The sequence below is a fragment of the Heloderma suspectum genome, chromosome 2, assembly GCF_057233095.1.
Source record: "Heloderma suspectum isolate Gila_16-S chromosome 2, 16-S_ref, whole genome shotgun sequence".
Taxonomy (NCBI): domain Eukaryota; kingdom Metazoa; phylum Chordata; class Lepidosauria; order Squamata; family Helodermatidae; genus Heloderma; species Heloderma suspectum.
In genome coordinates, this window is record NC_139459.1 from 348,083,320 (window position 1) to 348,098,282 (window position 14,963).

General features: G+C 44.0%; 1 protein-coding gene across 1 annotated transcript; it reads right to left on the reverse strand.

Moving 5' to 3' along the window:
• Positions 1–2,384: 2,384 nt before the first annotated feature.
• Positions 2,385–14,956, reverse strand: LOC146355436 (uncharacterized). The gene is made up of 3 exons (XM_084830629.1): positions 14,176–14,956; positions 5,153–8,362; positions 2,385–2,622 (listed from the first exon to the last, which is right to left on the reverse strand). Exons 1-2 carry the CDS (start codon positions 14,665–14,667, stop codon positions 8,336–8,338), a joined length of 519 nt encoding a protein of 172 aa, XP_084686755.1. The 5' UTR covers positions 14,668–14,956; the 3' UTR covers positions 2,385–2,622; positions 5,153–8,335.
• Between the last annotated feature and the right edge of the window lie 7 nt (positions 14,957–14,963).

Consider the following 14,963-nt stretch of genomic DNA (forward strand, 5'->3'; position numbering starts at 1 on the left):
ATGGCGGAGCCCATGGGCGCCGCCATTTGCGTACGCGTTTTTTTTTTCAAAGTCACCCGTGATAGGCTACGTAATGATTAACGTAACCTATCACGGCTGACTTTGGAAATCTAGCCGTGATAGGCTACGTTAATCATTACGTAGCCTATCACGTGTGTGTGTGTGTGTGTTTTTCATTCACTTTGTAATGGCAGTGGCAGCCGGTCGGAAGACCGGCCGCCGCCCCCGCCCCTGCCAAAACGCCGCCGAAACCTGCCGCCGAGAGGGACATTCGAGGGAGGTAAGTCCCATCCCGGGGGGGGGGGGGGGGAGAATTTCACCAACAATTTCAGGGGGCCGAATGCGTTGGCATTCGGCCTCCCCGAGATTCGTGGAGAAATTCATGGCCATCCCTACCCACCAGAGCCATTAACAGAGTAGAACTCCCTTAAAAGTCTCGCCTGACTACTCACAGCTTGCCAGACCTCAGGTAGGCATGGCTGAAGTTCTGTAGCAGCCACAGGAATCTGCCTTCAGGCTTCAAAGTACATAGCCGAGCTCTGGCTAGATCTTAGAATGAGATCATAGAATCATAGGGTTGGAAGGGGCCTACAAGACCATTGAGTCCAACCCCCTGCTCAGTGCAGGAAGTCTGATTCCCAAGCAGTCTCCCATCCAAGTACTAATCAGGGCTGACCCTGCTTAGCTTAGGCTCGGGTGTCCTTTTCTAATTCACCCAGGATGAGTCTTGGTATATTAATCAGGGCCAGTGTCAAGAGTAGGCATGGTTGGGCACCTGCCAAGGGCCCACACTCCAGCAGGGGCCCACTGAAAAGAGACCCCTGGAGTTGCTCCTTCTCTTTGCCATTGCAATCTGCTTGTTCACCTGCCTCTCACTCTGGCCCAGATAACAGCAGTGGTGGTGGTGGTGATGAGCAGTAGATGCTCTGGCCTCCTTGCTCCCTGGTTCTCTGCCTGTAAGTGGCAGCAACGATGAGAAAAAAGATGAGGAGCAATAGCAGCTGGTGACAATGGCGGCGAGAAGGTAAGCTCACTGAGGGAGGGGAGCCATTGAGGGTGTCTTACCTAATGGCCTTCAAAAACCTGGAGCCGGCACTCCTTGCCACCTAGAGCCCCTTGTTTCCTGATTAAAAATAAGTTTAAGTCAATAAAATTGTATCTCTCCTCCTTACAAAAAGATGCAGAGTTTAGCAGAAAAAGAATTCAGAACCTTACCCTGAGCTGTAACGTGACTGACTCTAATTTCCTACGTGTGTTGTATGTCCACCATCTCTTGAAAATCATGTTCACAGAACAGAAGTGAGAAAATAGAGAATGCTGAGACACTGGATTCGCCATTTGGCAAGAAGAAATTGGATAGTAAAAAATATGGCGTGTATTAAATGGGGGTGGGATGCTGAATTCTCCATTTGGCAAGATTTGCATCCCTCTGGAAAGAAAGAAATCTCTTGATGTTATTCATAAGTGTCTTTTCTGTTTTTACTCTCTGCTTTGTAACATACGTAAATCATTTGTATGTGATCTGTTCTTACATTCTCACAGTGGAATAAAGTGCCAACCAAGTTTTGAAAGTGATTTCAGACTCTTCAAAGGGATATCTGCTCAGCATTCCTCCTGCCTCACCCAAGTCATTAAAGGACAAACGATAGTGTGTCCTTTCTTAAGTAAAGTAAAAAACAAGGTCTAACATGCAAAATGGTCATGCAAACATGCAAAACGGTGACATACACAATGGTCATTCTAACCTTAATAAAATTGTAACTGAAATTACAGGTGCCAGAAAGCAGTGTTGGTTTTATATACCCTGAAAATTTCAGGTTGATTGGTGAAATACCGAGGGAGAAAGAGCTGTTTGGGGCGCAGTCCTACTTAGGTTTAGACAGAAAAAAGTCCTACAATTCCCAGCATGCCCCAGCCAGCCATGCTGGCTGGGGCATGCTGGGAATTGTAGGACTTTTTTCTGTCTAAACCTGCATAGGGTTGCACCCTTAAAGACCAAAAATGAAAAAAAAGAAACCCACTGTCAAAACTCAGAAACAGGTTGGTGACCGAAATATAATATTGTGGTCTGTTCTGATAAGCTTGCATCAAAATAAAATACAGTACCCCACTAACACTTGAAAAATCAAATATTTTTCCTCCTCCTTCAAGGAGTACAGATTTTGCCAAGTGGATCACAGAGGTTGTTTTAAGCAGCAGTGAAATACAGGAAACACTGATTTCAAGTATTTTTTCACCCATTACATCAACAGGCCCCATCTGAAAGTATAAGATTCAGAATGTTAGTTATTTTCAAATGAAATGTGCTTTAAATGTTGTAATCTAGGGAGTGAAAATGACATTCGTGCTTTAACAGTAAATGAAAGTAATTTTTAAAAATGTATCCAGCTGAAATGAACATAATATATTTATTACTTACAACATAGAATGTTATTGGTGCATGATAGTTCAGGGGAAGCAGAAGAATAGATATCAAAAGTGACATATTTCAAGTAAATACTTTAAAAAAAACACCTGCTATTAAAATTTCTTAGTATCTTAGTATCGGCAACAACCAAACACAATAAAGGCTTTCTTCTCTGTAGGTCATCCTGCAATCCTCTGTAGCTCTCTTACATGGATCTGAAATAACAACAACAACAACTCAAATTATATATCATACAATTGCTTCTGTTTCCTTCCTTAAAGTAAGGAATCGTCATTAGTCTGAGGATTAAAGGTGCAATCCTATGCATGTTTAGACAGAAAAAAAAATCCTACAACTCCCAACATTCCCCAGTCATGATTGGCTTGAGAATGCTGGAAGTTGTAGGACTTTTTTCTGTCTAAACATGCATAGGACTGCACCCTTATATTGTTTTTTGGAAGGATATTTATGATTTTGGAGGGCACACTGACCACGGTTAATTTTCAATGGTTTTGCAACGCAGGCAGTGCAGTCTAGACATCCAAGTGGCAGCCACATGTGGCAGGGAACAGACATTAGATTTCCTGCCTTAAGGCAGGGGTGAGCAGACTTTGGACTTGCGGGATCTATTTTGGTTTGGGGTTTTTTTTACTAGAATCCTGAGATCCACCAACCAAAGCCTGGTGCAAAAGACATACACTTAGAATTGAAGATTTCTGAGCCCAGGAATGTGTTCTGACTACCAAAACTCAATGGAGCTCAGAATCTATCAGAACAAAAATCCAGTCCTGGTTACTCTCCCCACCCTCAACTGTCTTCATTTGAGCAGTATAATTTGTGGTTAATTTCGCTGTAAAACTACTGGGAGTCAGAAAGCCTTGCTGTGTTGGGGGCACTTTGCAAAGTACACTTTGCTATGGCCCCTTACCATGAGGAAAAAACGGTGGCTACATTATAGATCCAAGTCGTGGATATTTATGGATGCTTATTTCCCTGTATCTAAGTACCTACTGTCCAGAGCTTGAGAGATTTGAAGTAGCCAATGAGAAGCAATGTTTGAGATTAACAAACTGCTTCACTAGAACAGAGTATGTATTTATATGATTTGTACCTCACCCTTCTACCAAAAAATGGCATTCAAGGCTGATGCTGCTCATGCAGTCAAATGAACTTGTATTTTGAGAGATTTTTGCTTCTTTAGGTGACATACTCTCTCAGGGCCAAAGCAGAAATTACTTTAAATCTGTGTCTAACAGCCATGTCTTTTTTCATTTTTACTCTAGAGTATGCATGGGGCCCCTGATCCAGATTGGACCCTAGCAAAGGGGGTGGGGTGGGGCTTAAGGTCAGGATTGGGGGCCCTGCATCTACTCTAGAATAACAATGGGGGTGGGGGATATACCTGCTAGACACAGACTGAAAGCAATCTCTGTTTTGGCCCTCAAGAACTACCAATCTGAGTTTAATGTACACAGTCATTTGGGAGGAACAAAGCACCATAATAATCAGAGACATACTTTACAACATACTTTAAAACAGAAAATAAAAAACCCATAAAAACAATGAACAATATTCAATACATCAATCATTAGAACAATAAATAAGATAGCAGCAGCAACTAAAACCTGAATTAAAAATAAAATACACTAAAAGTGAACCAAATGCAATGGATTAAATACGCCTTAAAAATCCTCCTAAAGGCCAGCAAAGAGGGGGCCATGTGTACTTCCTAGGGGAGGGCATTCCAAATATATGGGTCCACCACAGAAAAGGCCCAGTCTCACACCCCTCTTTAAATCAGCTCTCCCCAAGCTGTGCTCTCTAGATGTCTTGGAAAGGAACACAACTGCCATCATCCCCAGCCAGCATGACCATTGGACATGCTGGCTGGGGATGATAGGGGCTGTAGTCTAACACATCTAGAGGGCACCATGTTGTGGAAGGCAGGTTTAAAGGAAACAGCGGCCCTAGCAGGAGGGAACTTAAGTTCTCTCACCTCAGTTGATCCTATCCCAAACTTGCTTATATTTTATATTTTTTATTTGTATCTCACTTTCCCACCAAAAATGGTGCTCAAGAGGGCTAACAATAACTCAGATTAAAAATTCTTAATTAAAACATAACATAAAATGAATTAAAAACACAATTAAAAACACAATAAAAGAAATAAACAACAGCCAACCAATTAAAAACTGCTTCAACAGCAGAGCCACTTATATGCCAAAGGCCTGCCTGAATAAAAACATCTTTGCCTGATAGTAAAAGGACAAAGAGAGAAGCAACCTAGCCTCCTTCAGCAGGGAGTTCCAGAGCCTGGAAGTGGCCCTTGAGAATGTCCTGTAGAGAACAAAGGAAGTTTTTATCTCTTCCTCTAACATGAGTTACAGATTCAGATCAGGAAATGTTCAGGGATTAGGTACTCCCTTGCCAAGCACTTCAGGCCCATTTAAATTAGGAACTACCCACAGATTTGAAATAACATTTAAGAGGTAGTGACCAATCACAGATAAGCCATGTCACAGCATTTGCATCTGTAGTAAACAAATTCTTCCTACCAAATAGCCATCACTGCATTTTATACCAGCCTTCCCCCTACCCCATGTGAAGCATGTTGAAAATTAAAGAGAGAACAAAAATGTTCTGCAACTTGGGGTGGGTGGCTGCTTGCACTGCCCTGATACTGATATTCCTTAATTTAGGATTTTTCCAATTCATAGACCACATGCGCAAACATATTGTACTTACCTGGAGAATAACTTGCCAATTACATTGTAGTTTATTTGTCAAAAGCAGACTGGCAATTCTGACACAAAAGCCCGTGGGAGGGCTTTCGAATCAGTTCCTAAGCAAACGCAGTGGTACCAGCCCCTGCAAGATTCCCTACGGTATACCACTGTCAAGTCCTGGCTGGGCCTCATACAATGTTCCTTCAAAAAACAGCGTGACCAGCAGCTCTCTAACAAGGAAGGTAAAATATTTGATACGTAAGCGTGTCCTCAGAACCAGGGGGACAAGATCTTGAGACATGAATGTCACTCTCTTGCAACATCGCTTGCTTCTTGGGGGTAACGTCAGCTATTTCCAGTGGGATGTATCCATCTCCCTTTTCAAGATAGGTTTTCCTGCTGTATTGAACTATTTGTTTTGCAATCCAGGGCCTAATAAAAGCCATGTCGTTTTGGGTGAACTGTAATTGATCACCAGATGTGACCAGATGCGTGATAGAACATGTGAAAGGGTTGCGGTCAGTGGAATTGTCTTGCCTTGGTATGTCAGTCGGTGCAAACAATGGCCAGTCCTCCAAATTATAGGGTTTTCCAGAATCCAGCTCATAGAGATGCCCTAAAAAGGATGTGATGGTCTTGATGATGGAGAAGTCAACCCCGTGTTTGGAATCCAGATACAGCATGGTCTTCTTTTTTACAGTTATAACAATCAAGATCCAGTGGACTTGTTGGTCATTTACTGGAATTATGAGAACATCCTTTTGCAGCACTCCATATTTCATGCAGGATTTCACGGTTTCTATCGACAGTCTTTCACATGTTAATGTCTGCATGAAGTGGCATTCAAGTGCAAAAACAGCTCCGCCATATCCCAATTCTTTGGCCAAGATCACTCTGGAGGCCAGAAGTGCATCAATGATGCGATCATTTACCCAGCTGGATCCTTTTAGGGTTTCCAGGTCATAATCGTAAACATATATTTGCCACAGAGCCAACCAGCTCTCTCTCGTAGGACAAGTTTTGGGAAGGTACAATTATAGCACGGGTCTGATGGGCAACTATGTGATTTGTCCAGACATGGTGAGGATAGTGGGCTCTGGCTGAAGACATCATTATCGGCCTCTGTACAGGGTCTGTACAGCCTTTCTCAGAATACTTTAGCAGGGACTAAGATTGTGCATTGTCCACACTAGTCATCATGCTCAAGTTTTCTTGTTCTAATGAGTCAGCCCCGACACTTAGCTGAACTGAATCAGATGCTGGAACTCTAGCGATATTCTCCTGTGCTCTAGGAAACTTTCTGCCAGATCTCATCTTCTGCCTTCTGCTGCAGCCTGGGGTGCTTGCAAGGGACCAGTGGTAGTCCAATAGCTTTCCCTGCAGCTCTAATGCGAGAACAGGTCCTGGACGATGGGCAGGTACACCTCTCTTTTGGGTAAAGGCGAACCACATAACTCCGTTCTTTAGTTCCCCTTACCACAAATGCACGAAGCTGTGGACAAAGAGATACTAAACTCTTCTGTACAGCAAAATCTGTATGCAGTTCCTGACAAGCAGAAGGTGGCTTCCTGCACCTCTCCTCTGTCTTTGGCTGTGGAAATTTCCCCTTTTGCAAAAGGTCCATGATTTGCAAGGGATCACAAGCAGTACGTGGAAAGACTGATCTTGAATATTTGGTGAACTGTGGGTGTAAATGAAAGTTTCCTGTATTGCGTAATCCATGCAAGGTTTCTGACCAGTAAAATTTTTGAATGGCATACAAGGTTACATGGCACCATCACTTCCAAGGATGTTTCCTTCCATGCTGAAAGTATTTTTAGAGTTGCATGAAAACTCGCAGAAATATCTGTTGTGATCCCACTTTTCTTGTTATATATGTTCAGATTTTTTAGAACCCAGGAACCAGCACGATCAGTTATCATCTGGTGTAGTTCCTCACTGAAGTAATCAAAGAACGCTTTGCTCCATTTTCTGCCAAGCATCTGCACTCTGGATGTATAGTCCTGCTCTGAACTTGACCTTACAAGATTTAAAATATTTGCAAGGTATCTCTTGCTCTTCTCTGAACTGGCACCATGTTTTTTTCAGCCAGAACCTGACATCTTGATGGATATGATTCCAGCATACCACTCTGCGGGTCTTAGGCAAAACACTTTGGATTGTGTTTTCAATTCCCTTTTCTCTGTCTGTTGCTATCACATTTTCTGAATCAATCAATCAAAGGGCATTGTTGTGAAAGGCACTCAAAAAGTCTCTGATGGTTGTGCTCCCTTCTACTATCACATATCATAAACATGATGGGAAGTAATGGGGATTCACTGAAAAGCACATTTTTAAAAAATAAAGTAGACAAGTAGTAGTCGCCCTTCTGAAAAGTTTTGGTGTATGAAGAAAACATTGGAAAATCTGTATTTAATTGTATTATTTTGTTAATTTCAGAAAGAATGTCCTGTAGTCCCATTACAAGAATCAGTGTGGGACATATTGAATACTCATGGATGAAACCCTCCAGGAGTGTGGAGAGTTCATAGACATTGTACAAATCATAATGGCTGATTTGTTTACATAGTTTTGCTAATTTATGTTTCTTTCTTCTCTGCTCTAAGTTTTGTGGATGAGCCATAGGTGTATGAGTTGAGTCACTTAAGGGCTCATTACAAAAGTCTTGATAGATTTTGGAAGGCTTAGCACTTGCATCTGAGATATTTTGTATTACTGAAGGCATAAATGGCGTGTGCATTCTTCTTACGTTTTCCTTCCTATTCCTGTGGAGAAGTGCCTCAGACACCTTCTCATCTCCCATATAGTGTAAAAGAACCAATTCACAAGTCCCATCAACTAGTGTATAACTTTGCCTAACAAAGTTTCCAGTCCCTGACGCCTTTTTGATTTTGTGATTAAACTTCTTCACTTTTGGATCCTCTTTTGGCCAAAGTCGGACACTACAACTGACACAAGAATATTCATCAAACCGCCAATCGTTTTGCTTCCAAGGAGAGCCTTTGAAAGAATAAAGGAAGACGTCACCACCACAAGGCTTGCATGGCTGATCAGTAACAATTTTCTGATAATCAGGATGGGTTAAAATATGATGGGCCTCTTCCACTGTAAATTAATCACTTCTTCTACACTATAAGACCGTATTGGACATTTTTCCTAAAGAGTTTTAGAAGCCTGTTCCAGAAATTTCCAGAGAATGCAGTTATTGGCAAGTTTGTCTCCTCATACACTGTAGGGAAAGATACAAAAATTACATGCAAGTAAATTTCAGGCTATCCATCTCACCAGGTCAGCACCCACATCTTGGAAACAGCAAGCACCCACAAAACAGAGTCCCAAAATCACATGTCTGTGCCTTTCTCATACTCCTGTCTGCTTTATACCTTGGCCTCTCACTCTGGCTAGCTGAGAGGGGGAGGGGGATCTAGATAACAGAAACAGAAGGTGAGGGGAATCATGACCTTTTTTGCCTTCTACAGAAGGCTCCCCCTATTTCTTAGTCATTATGGCCCACTTACTTGTAATTTTCATAACAAAAAAAGATGGTAGGAAATGTTGCCAGGGCTATGAATGCAATGTCCATTAGTACTCTTGGACACCTTAATCCTTCCTATCTGACCCCAAATCTTACAATAATATAGTAAATAACTGAACCTGTGATCATCGTAAGACTCCATGTTTTTGTGCTACAGTGCAGCCATGAAACACAAGATCTGTCATATTTAGTGTGCAATCCGTTGGCTCAGATGTAACTTGACGATGGGGGGGGGGAGCTGGACAAAAATCATGAAAATTCATGAGGCTACATAGTATGGATCCAGGTTTTTGAGGGATGACTGCACCACAAAGCATTAGATCCATGATTTTATGGTGTTGTCCATGGCCTCGGATGTGATCTCTGATTTGGAGAAATCCTAATTTAAAATACATAGAATCTGTGAGAAAGTGCCCTGGATCTGTGTTTTTGCACCACAGCCATGCCAGAAAGTGCAGGATCCATTGTTTTTATGGTGCAATCCATGGCCACAGATGTCATTTCTGATTTTACGGAGATTTGGTGGAAACTATGGAAACTGTGCTTAGATATGATCACGGTGTAAACGTCATTGAAGTCCAGGTCTCCCGAGTCCCAGTCCAACACTCTAACCACGACACCACAATGTTTTGGTGGCATGATGTGTAAAAATCACAAGGACTCATAAGGATCTGTGGCTTCAATCCATGTTTTTGTGCTATGGCATCGCCAGAATGCTCTGGATCTCTAATTTTTACAGTGCCATCCATGGGCACAGATGTGATCTGTGATTAAATGATGATTTTGATAGTCCATGAGGATCTTTTGTTTGTTTGTTTTTTAAAAGCCCTTTTATATCCCAGGACATTCCTGCTCATCACTTCCAGTCCTCAATCTCCACCACCCTCAGCTGTCAGAAGGTCTCCTGCTCCCTCAAAAGCCTCTGGCCTTTCTCCCTGGCTCCCTCACATGCATAGAGCTGCCTCCCAGAACACCTGCATGATGTATCTTTGTTACTTCTTTGAAGTCCCTCCTCAAAATCCCACCATTTCTATGAATCCTTTCAGCACAAACCGAGTTTCCAGTTACCGGGTTTCCATGTAATTACTCTGAAATGAGTTGTGTTACTTTCAATATCTCCTAAAGACATTGTTATTTCGAGAGGCCTACCCGGAGTAACCAGCCACGGTTTATTAAGTTCAGAATCTGTTTCTTTTAAAATGTTTTAATATTATGGGGTTTTATTCTTTTATCATGTTGTTCCCCGCTCTGAAATCTTTGATGCTGAGCGGTATATAAGTATTATAAATGAAATAATGAAGTCTGTAATGAAGTCTGAAAATATCTGAAAAAATAACACATCCTTTTCTCTTGCCTCCACTCCCACTGTTTTCCTGAGTCAAATTTTAGATTGTAAGCACTGTGGGGCAGGGATGTGTCCTCTTCTACTGATGAACAATGATGATAATATTGCTTTCAGGGCCCTTTGGGGCAAACAAATTAACAACAACAGAACAGCCATGCTGGATCAGACCAAGGGTCCATCTAGTCCAGCATTCTGTTCACACAGTGGCCAGCCAAATGCCCATGGGAAACCCACAAGCAGGAGATGAATGCAACAGCACCCTCAGCTTTATCATCACCACTACTACTATATTTCTATATCACCCAATAGCCAAAGCTCTCTGAGCTTTTACAAAGGATTTAGTTCAACAACAACAGCAGCAGCAGCAGCAACAGACTTTAAAAGGGGATAGAGCAAATCAGTGGAAGAGAGGCATGTGATTGAAATAGCTGTATCTTTAAGACTTTCCATCTTGGAAGGCCAAAAAAAAGCCTCCCTTTCAAAACAGCCCTTGGACCTATGTGCATAATAGTATAGGTCTTTTGTTGCACAGGCAGATACTACAAAATTTTTACCAGTCTGTCCATTCTGTCTTGGAGATGAGCTGTTAAAAGGTTTAAAAGGGTCAGGTAATACTTCTGTGTACTTAAACTCAGCTTTCGTAAAGCTGGAGAGTCACATCTGCGAGAGGAGATCATACATTAGCAACAGTGAGCAGGCTGGTCTCTGACTGGTTTAGCCATGCCCTTCCTCCCTCCAAGGTAGCCATCCTCGATTGGTTCAAGTCCAAAAGTGGGTTGCCCCCCTTCCCTCCTCCAGTTACACTGGTTTCACCTATTAGAGGAAAGCCAGGCAATTCAAAAGGCTATATAGGTATGCAGATGTAGAGTTCTTTGTCTGCCCAAGAGACAGAATTTATCTCTTTGGGGGCCAGGGAGCTCAGGAATTCTTGGCCAACTTCCTCCTCCCATCTTCTCCAGAGAACAAAGTGGGCCTGTAGCCATTTTTCTTTTTCAAGATGTCTTGAACTAAGAACTTCTTTCCTGCAACCAAGACTCAAAATCCTAGAGTGAGGTTGCAAGATATTTGAACTGCTATTTGTGTGTGTGTGTGGTGCTAAATGTGTTTCCTCATCTTTTAACCTCATGTTGCTTAGATATTCTGATTCCCTTTAATAAACACTATTTTACTTTTCATAATTATAAAACTGCGTGCAGTGGGAGGCATTTTTTGCCACGTTCAGAGCACTACTGGGCTCTGTGTAAACTTTGTTGTACAGACAGACTCTGTGCAGGAGAGAGCGTGGCTGATGAGAAAGGCAGCGTTAGGCAGGCAGCAGGTGATGAAGCCAACAAAGACTGGGAGGGATGCTGAGAAGGAACATGTTTACTTGACAAGTGGAACCTTTACAGGGACTTTTCCCTGGGAAGGTAGAAAAGTTTGTTCCCACCAATATTGTTATGTGTTTCCCACTGCACCTGAGTAGCAAGATATGTCATGGGCAGCAGTTCCCTGGGTTTTGTTTCCTCTGGAAGGAGAGAGCACTTTTGAATATTTGGGTTTATTTTCAAATATTTGGGTAGAGCAGCCTTCCCCAGCATGGTGCCCTCCAGAAGCCAAGAATCATGAATGGTGGGAGTTGTAATCCCAAACATCTGGAGAGTATCAGGTTACGGAAAGGTTGAGGTAGACCATAAGCGGAGGCCAACATTGCAGCACTCCTCCAAACAGCAAATCCACTACTCCACATCAGATCCCCAGAGAGGCATGTATGCACATGCACACGTATGCCAACTTACATCTCCTTTAGAATGAGATGGCCGGGAGGTAAGGTGTGTCTCCTTCCCCCAATGGCTCTCACATCCCAGCAATTCCAGAGTGGTCTTTTGTACCCAGGAACCATTCCCTTAATATCCCAGGTCATCCCATGAAGCTGATTGGTGGGAGATTCAGGACAGATAAAAGGATGTACTTCTTCAAGCAGCACAGCGTTAACCTATGGAATGGACCCTTGGTCTGATCCAGCATGACTCTTATGTCCTTAACATCTGGAGGACCGTAGCTTCCCCAACCCCAGCTATAGTATTTCACCATCCACTCTCTTTGTATCACATATGGCACCTCAATAAGGGCACAACCCCATGCAAGTTTAGAGAGAAAAAAGTTCTGCAACTTCCAACGTTCCCCAACCAACTATGCTGGGAGTTGTAGGATTTTTTTCTGTGTAAACATGCATAAGATTGCACCCTAAACCACTTAGGCTGCAGTCTTATACACATTTCCATGGGAGTAAATCGAATAAACAACAACAAAAAACAACAACAACAAAATGCCACTGAATTCAGTGGGGCTTGCTTATGAGAAGACATGCATAGAACTACACTGTAAATCAGTTACAAGAAAACTGAATTGGTGGCCACTCTTACTGCTTCAGCCTTACCCACTGTGGTGTCCTTTTGAACCCTGAATTTCAGAAGTGATCAATCAACAGCGCTTATTCCAAACAGAGTTCCCCTGTTCACTGTGCAGTTTTTGGTTAATAATATAACATCTCCCTTTAACAGCAGCTCTGTTGGATCACTTACTGACTTCCTAAGAAATCTCAGGCTGACTCAACTCTATAAGAAGAAGCAACCACTTGGGGAACTACGAGGAATGGGGTGAGGAGTGAGAATCAGTGTGGTGTAGTGATCAGAGTGTTGGTCTGGGACTTGGGAGACCTGGTTGTGGTCCCAACTAGGGCATGACTCCCTCGATGACTTTGGGCCAGTCAATGACTCTTAGCCTGTCACAGGGCTGTTGTGAGGATAAAAATGGAGAAGGATCATGTAACACATGGGCTCCTTGGAAGAAAAGCAGGATATAAATGAAACAAACAAATACAATATTAAGTAGCACAGGGTCTTCCCAGAAAACAGAATGTTTCAGGTGCAGTTTCTAAAAAAGGTAAAGGTGTCCCCAACCAGTCGTGTCCGACTCTAGGGTGTGGTGCTCATCTCCATTTCTAAGCCGAAGAGCCAGCGCTGTCCGAAGACGCTTCCTTGGTCATGTGGCTGGCATGACTGTACACCGAGGTGCATGGAACGCTGTTACCTTTCCCGCCGAAGCGGTACCTATTTATCTACTTGCAATTTCTTGCTTTCGAACTGCTAGGTTGGCAGGAGCTGGGACTGAAGACGGGAGCTTACTCCGTCACGCAGCACTCGGGTCTCGAACTGCTGTCCTGCTGACCTTCCGGTCTGCAGTTCAGCATCTAAACCACTAAGGGTCTAACAATTATTTGCACATGTCTACTCAGATATAAGCCCCACTGAATGGGGTTTATTCCATTTAATTCAATGGGACTTACTTCAGAGGGAAAAATGTGTATAGCAGGGGTCTCCGAACCCTTCTGAGTGAGTGGGCACATTTGGACTTTTGATAGTGTGTCATGGCCACTCTCACAAAATGGCTGCTAAAGGGTGGCTTGCCCATTCATAAAATGGTGGGCATGGCTGGCCACAATCACTCATTTTCCAGAGGGCAAACTGGTGAGGCTAAAAGAATGGTAATTTGCCCAAGAACTCAAGTACAAAGAAGTAGTAGGGTCTGAAATCCAAAACAGAAAAACATCCTTTTGAATCCAAATGAACATGGCATTGGAGAGAAACACATCAGCCTTCCTTTTAAAAACATTTTTAAAAAATCTTAATAAAATAAAAATCAGGAGGGGCAGGGAGCCTGGTAGGCACCACACGGGAGAACCCAGGTGTATAGGTTTGCATCCTTTGTAAACACAATGTTTACAAAGCAGTCCCATTGAATTCAATGGAACTGACTCTCAGGTAAGTGTGTATATAAGATTGTGCAGCCTGAAAAAAACACTGGTATTGTTTGTTTCAGTTTTTAAATGATGGATTGATCTGGGGGGTGGGGTGGGCGTAACTCTACTCCCTCCTTTTTCTTTCTGAATTCAATGAGGCTTACATCTTTACACAGAGATAACAAACAAACGTCCTAAAAGGGGTCTTACGATACAAAACCGTCGTATGTACATGTAAAGACCCCTTCTAGGGCATGTGCGTGCGCCCTAAAATGTACGAGTGGGGTGGGGGCGGTATTTTAGGGCAACTCTCTCTGCGTCTCTCGCCTACGGGAAGAAACAGAGTTTCAGAAACGAGGCTTCGCACATGCAACGACTGACCCTGGACTCCCCTCCAGGGCCCGGGCCCGTCCAGCCGCGTCTCGTGGCCCCCAGGTACAGGAAGGTTTGTTGTTCAGGCGCTGAGTCGTGCCCGACTCTTCGTGCCCCCACGGACCGTAGCACGCCAGGCCCTCCCGTCCTCCGCTCTCTCCCGGAGCGCTCAAGTTCATTACGGGAAGGTTTGGCGCCTCCTATCTCCATTGGACGAGAGAGTTCCTGCGGCGCGGGGGCTGCGCTCTCCCGCCCAATCGCAGGCCAGGCGCTGCGGGACGGCCAGGGAGCTCCCAGGGGCGGTGTCGGCGGGCCCGGAGGCAGCTCCGCGCGCCGATTAAGGCCACAGCATTGCGCCGAGGGGCCCTCGTGGATTTCTGCAAGCCTCGCCGCGCGTCCTCGGGGAGTGAAGGCTGCAAGAGCAGTCCCAAACAAACGGCTTTGGGAGAGCAAGTCTCGCTGAGTGCAGCGCGCCTGCCTTCCGAGTAGACCCGCATGCATCGGATTGCGCGGCCGGGCCGGGCGGGGCGGTGGCGCCGGAACGCGGACTTGCTCTCGAGTAAACGTGCATAGGCTTGAGGAGGAGACCGCTCCATAAGAGAGAAGGGGGCGAGGTTCTGTGTTCTTTTGTGGGGAGGAACCAGAATGGCGCCAGCACGCTTTTGCTTTTCACTGAAGGGGCGGGGAGGGGTTCGCACAGCGCATTAATTAATTAATGCACGTGCATTAGTTTTGGCAAAAAAGGAAGGGGCTGGATGGGCCTCGTGCTTCTCCCCTCCCCCCACATAGTTCTAGAT

Excerpts from the sequence above, each read along its gene's own strand:
- LOC146355436 (XM_084830629.1), bottom strand. The coding sequence starts at position 14,667 with ATGCATGCGGGTCTACTCGGAAGGCAGGCGCGCTGCACTCAGCGAGAC. Across the intron at positions 8,363-14,175 it reads GCCCTGGAGGGGAGTCCAGG|TGTATGAGGAGACAAACTTG; the intron begins GTCAGTCGTTGC and ends CTTTCCCTACAG.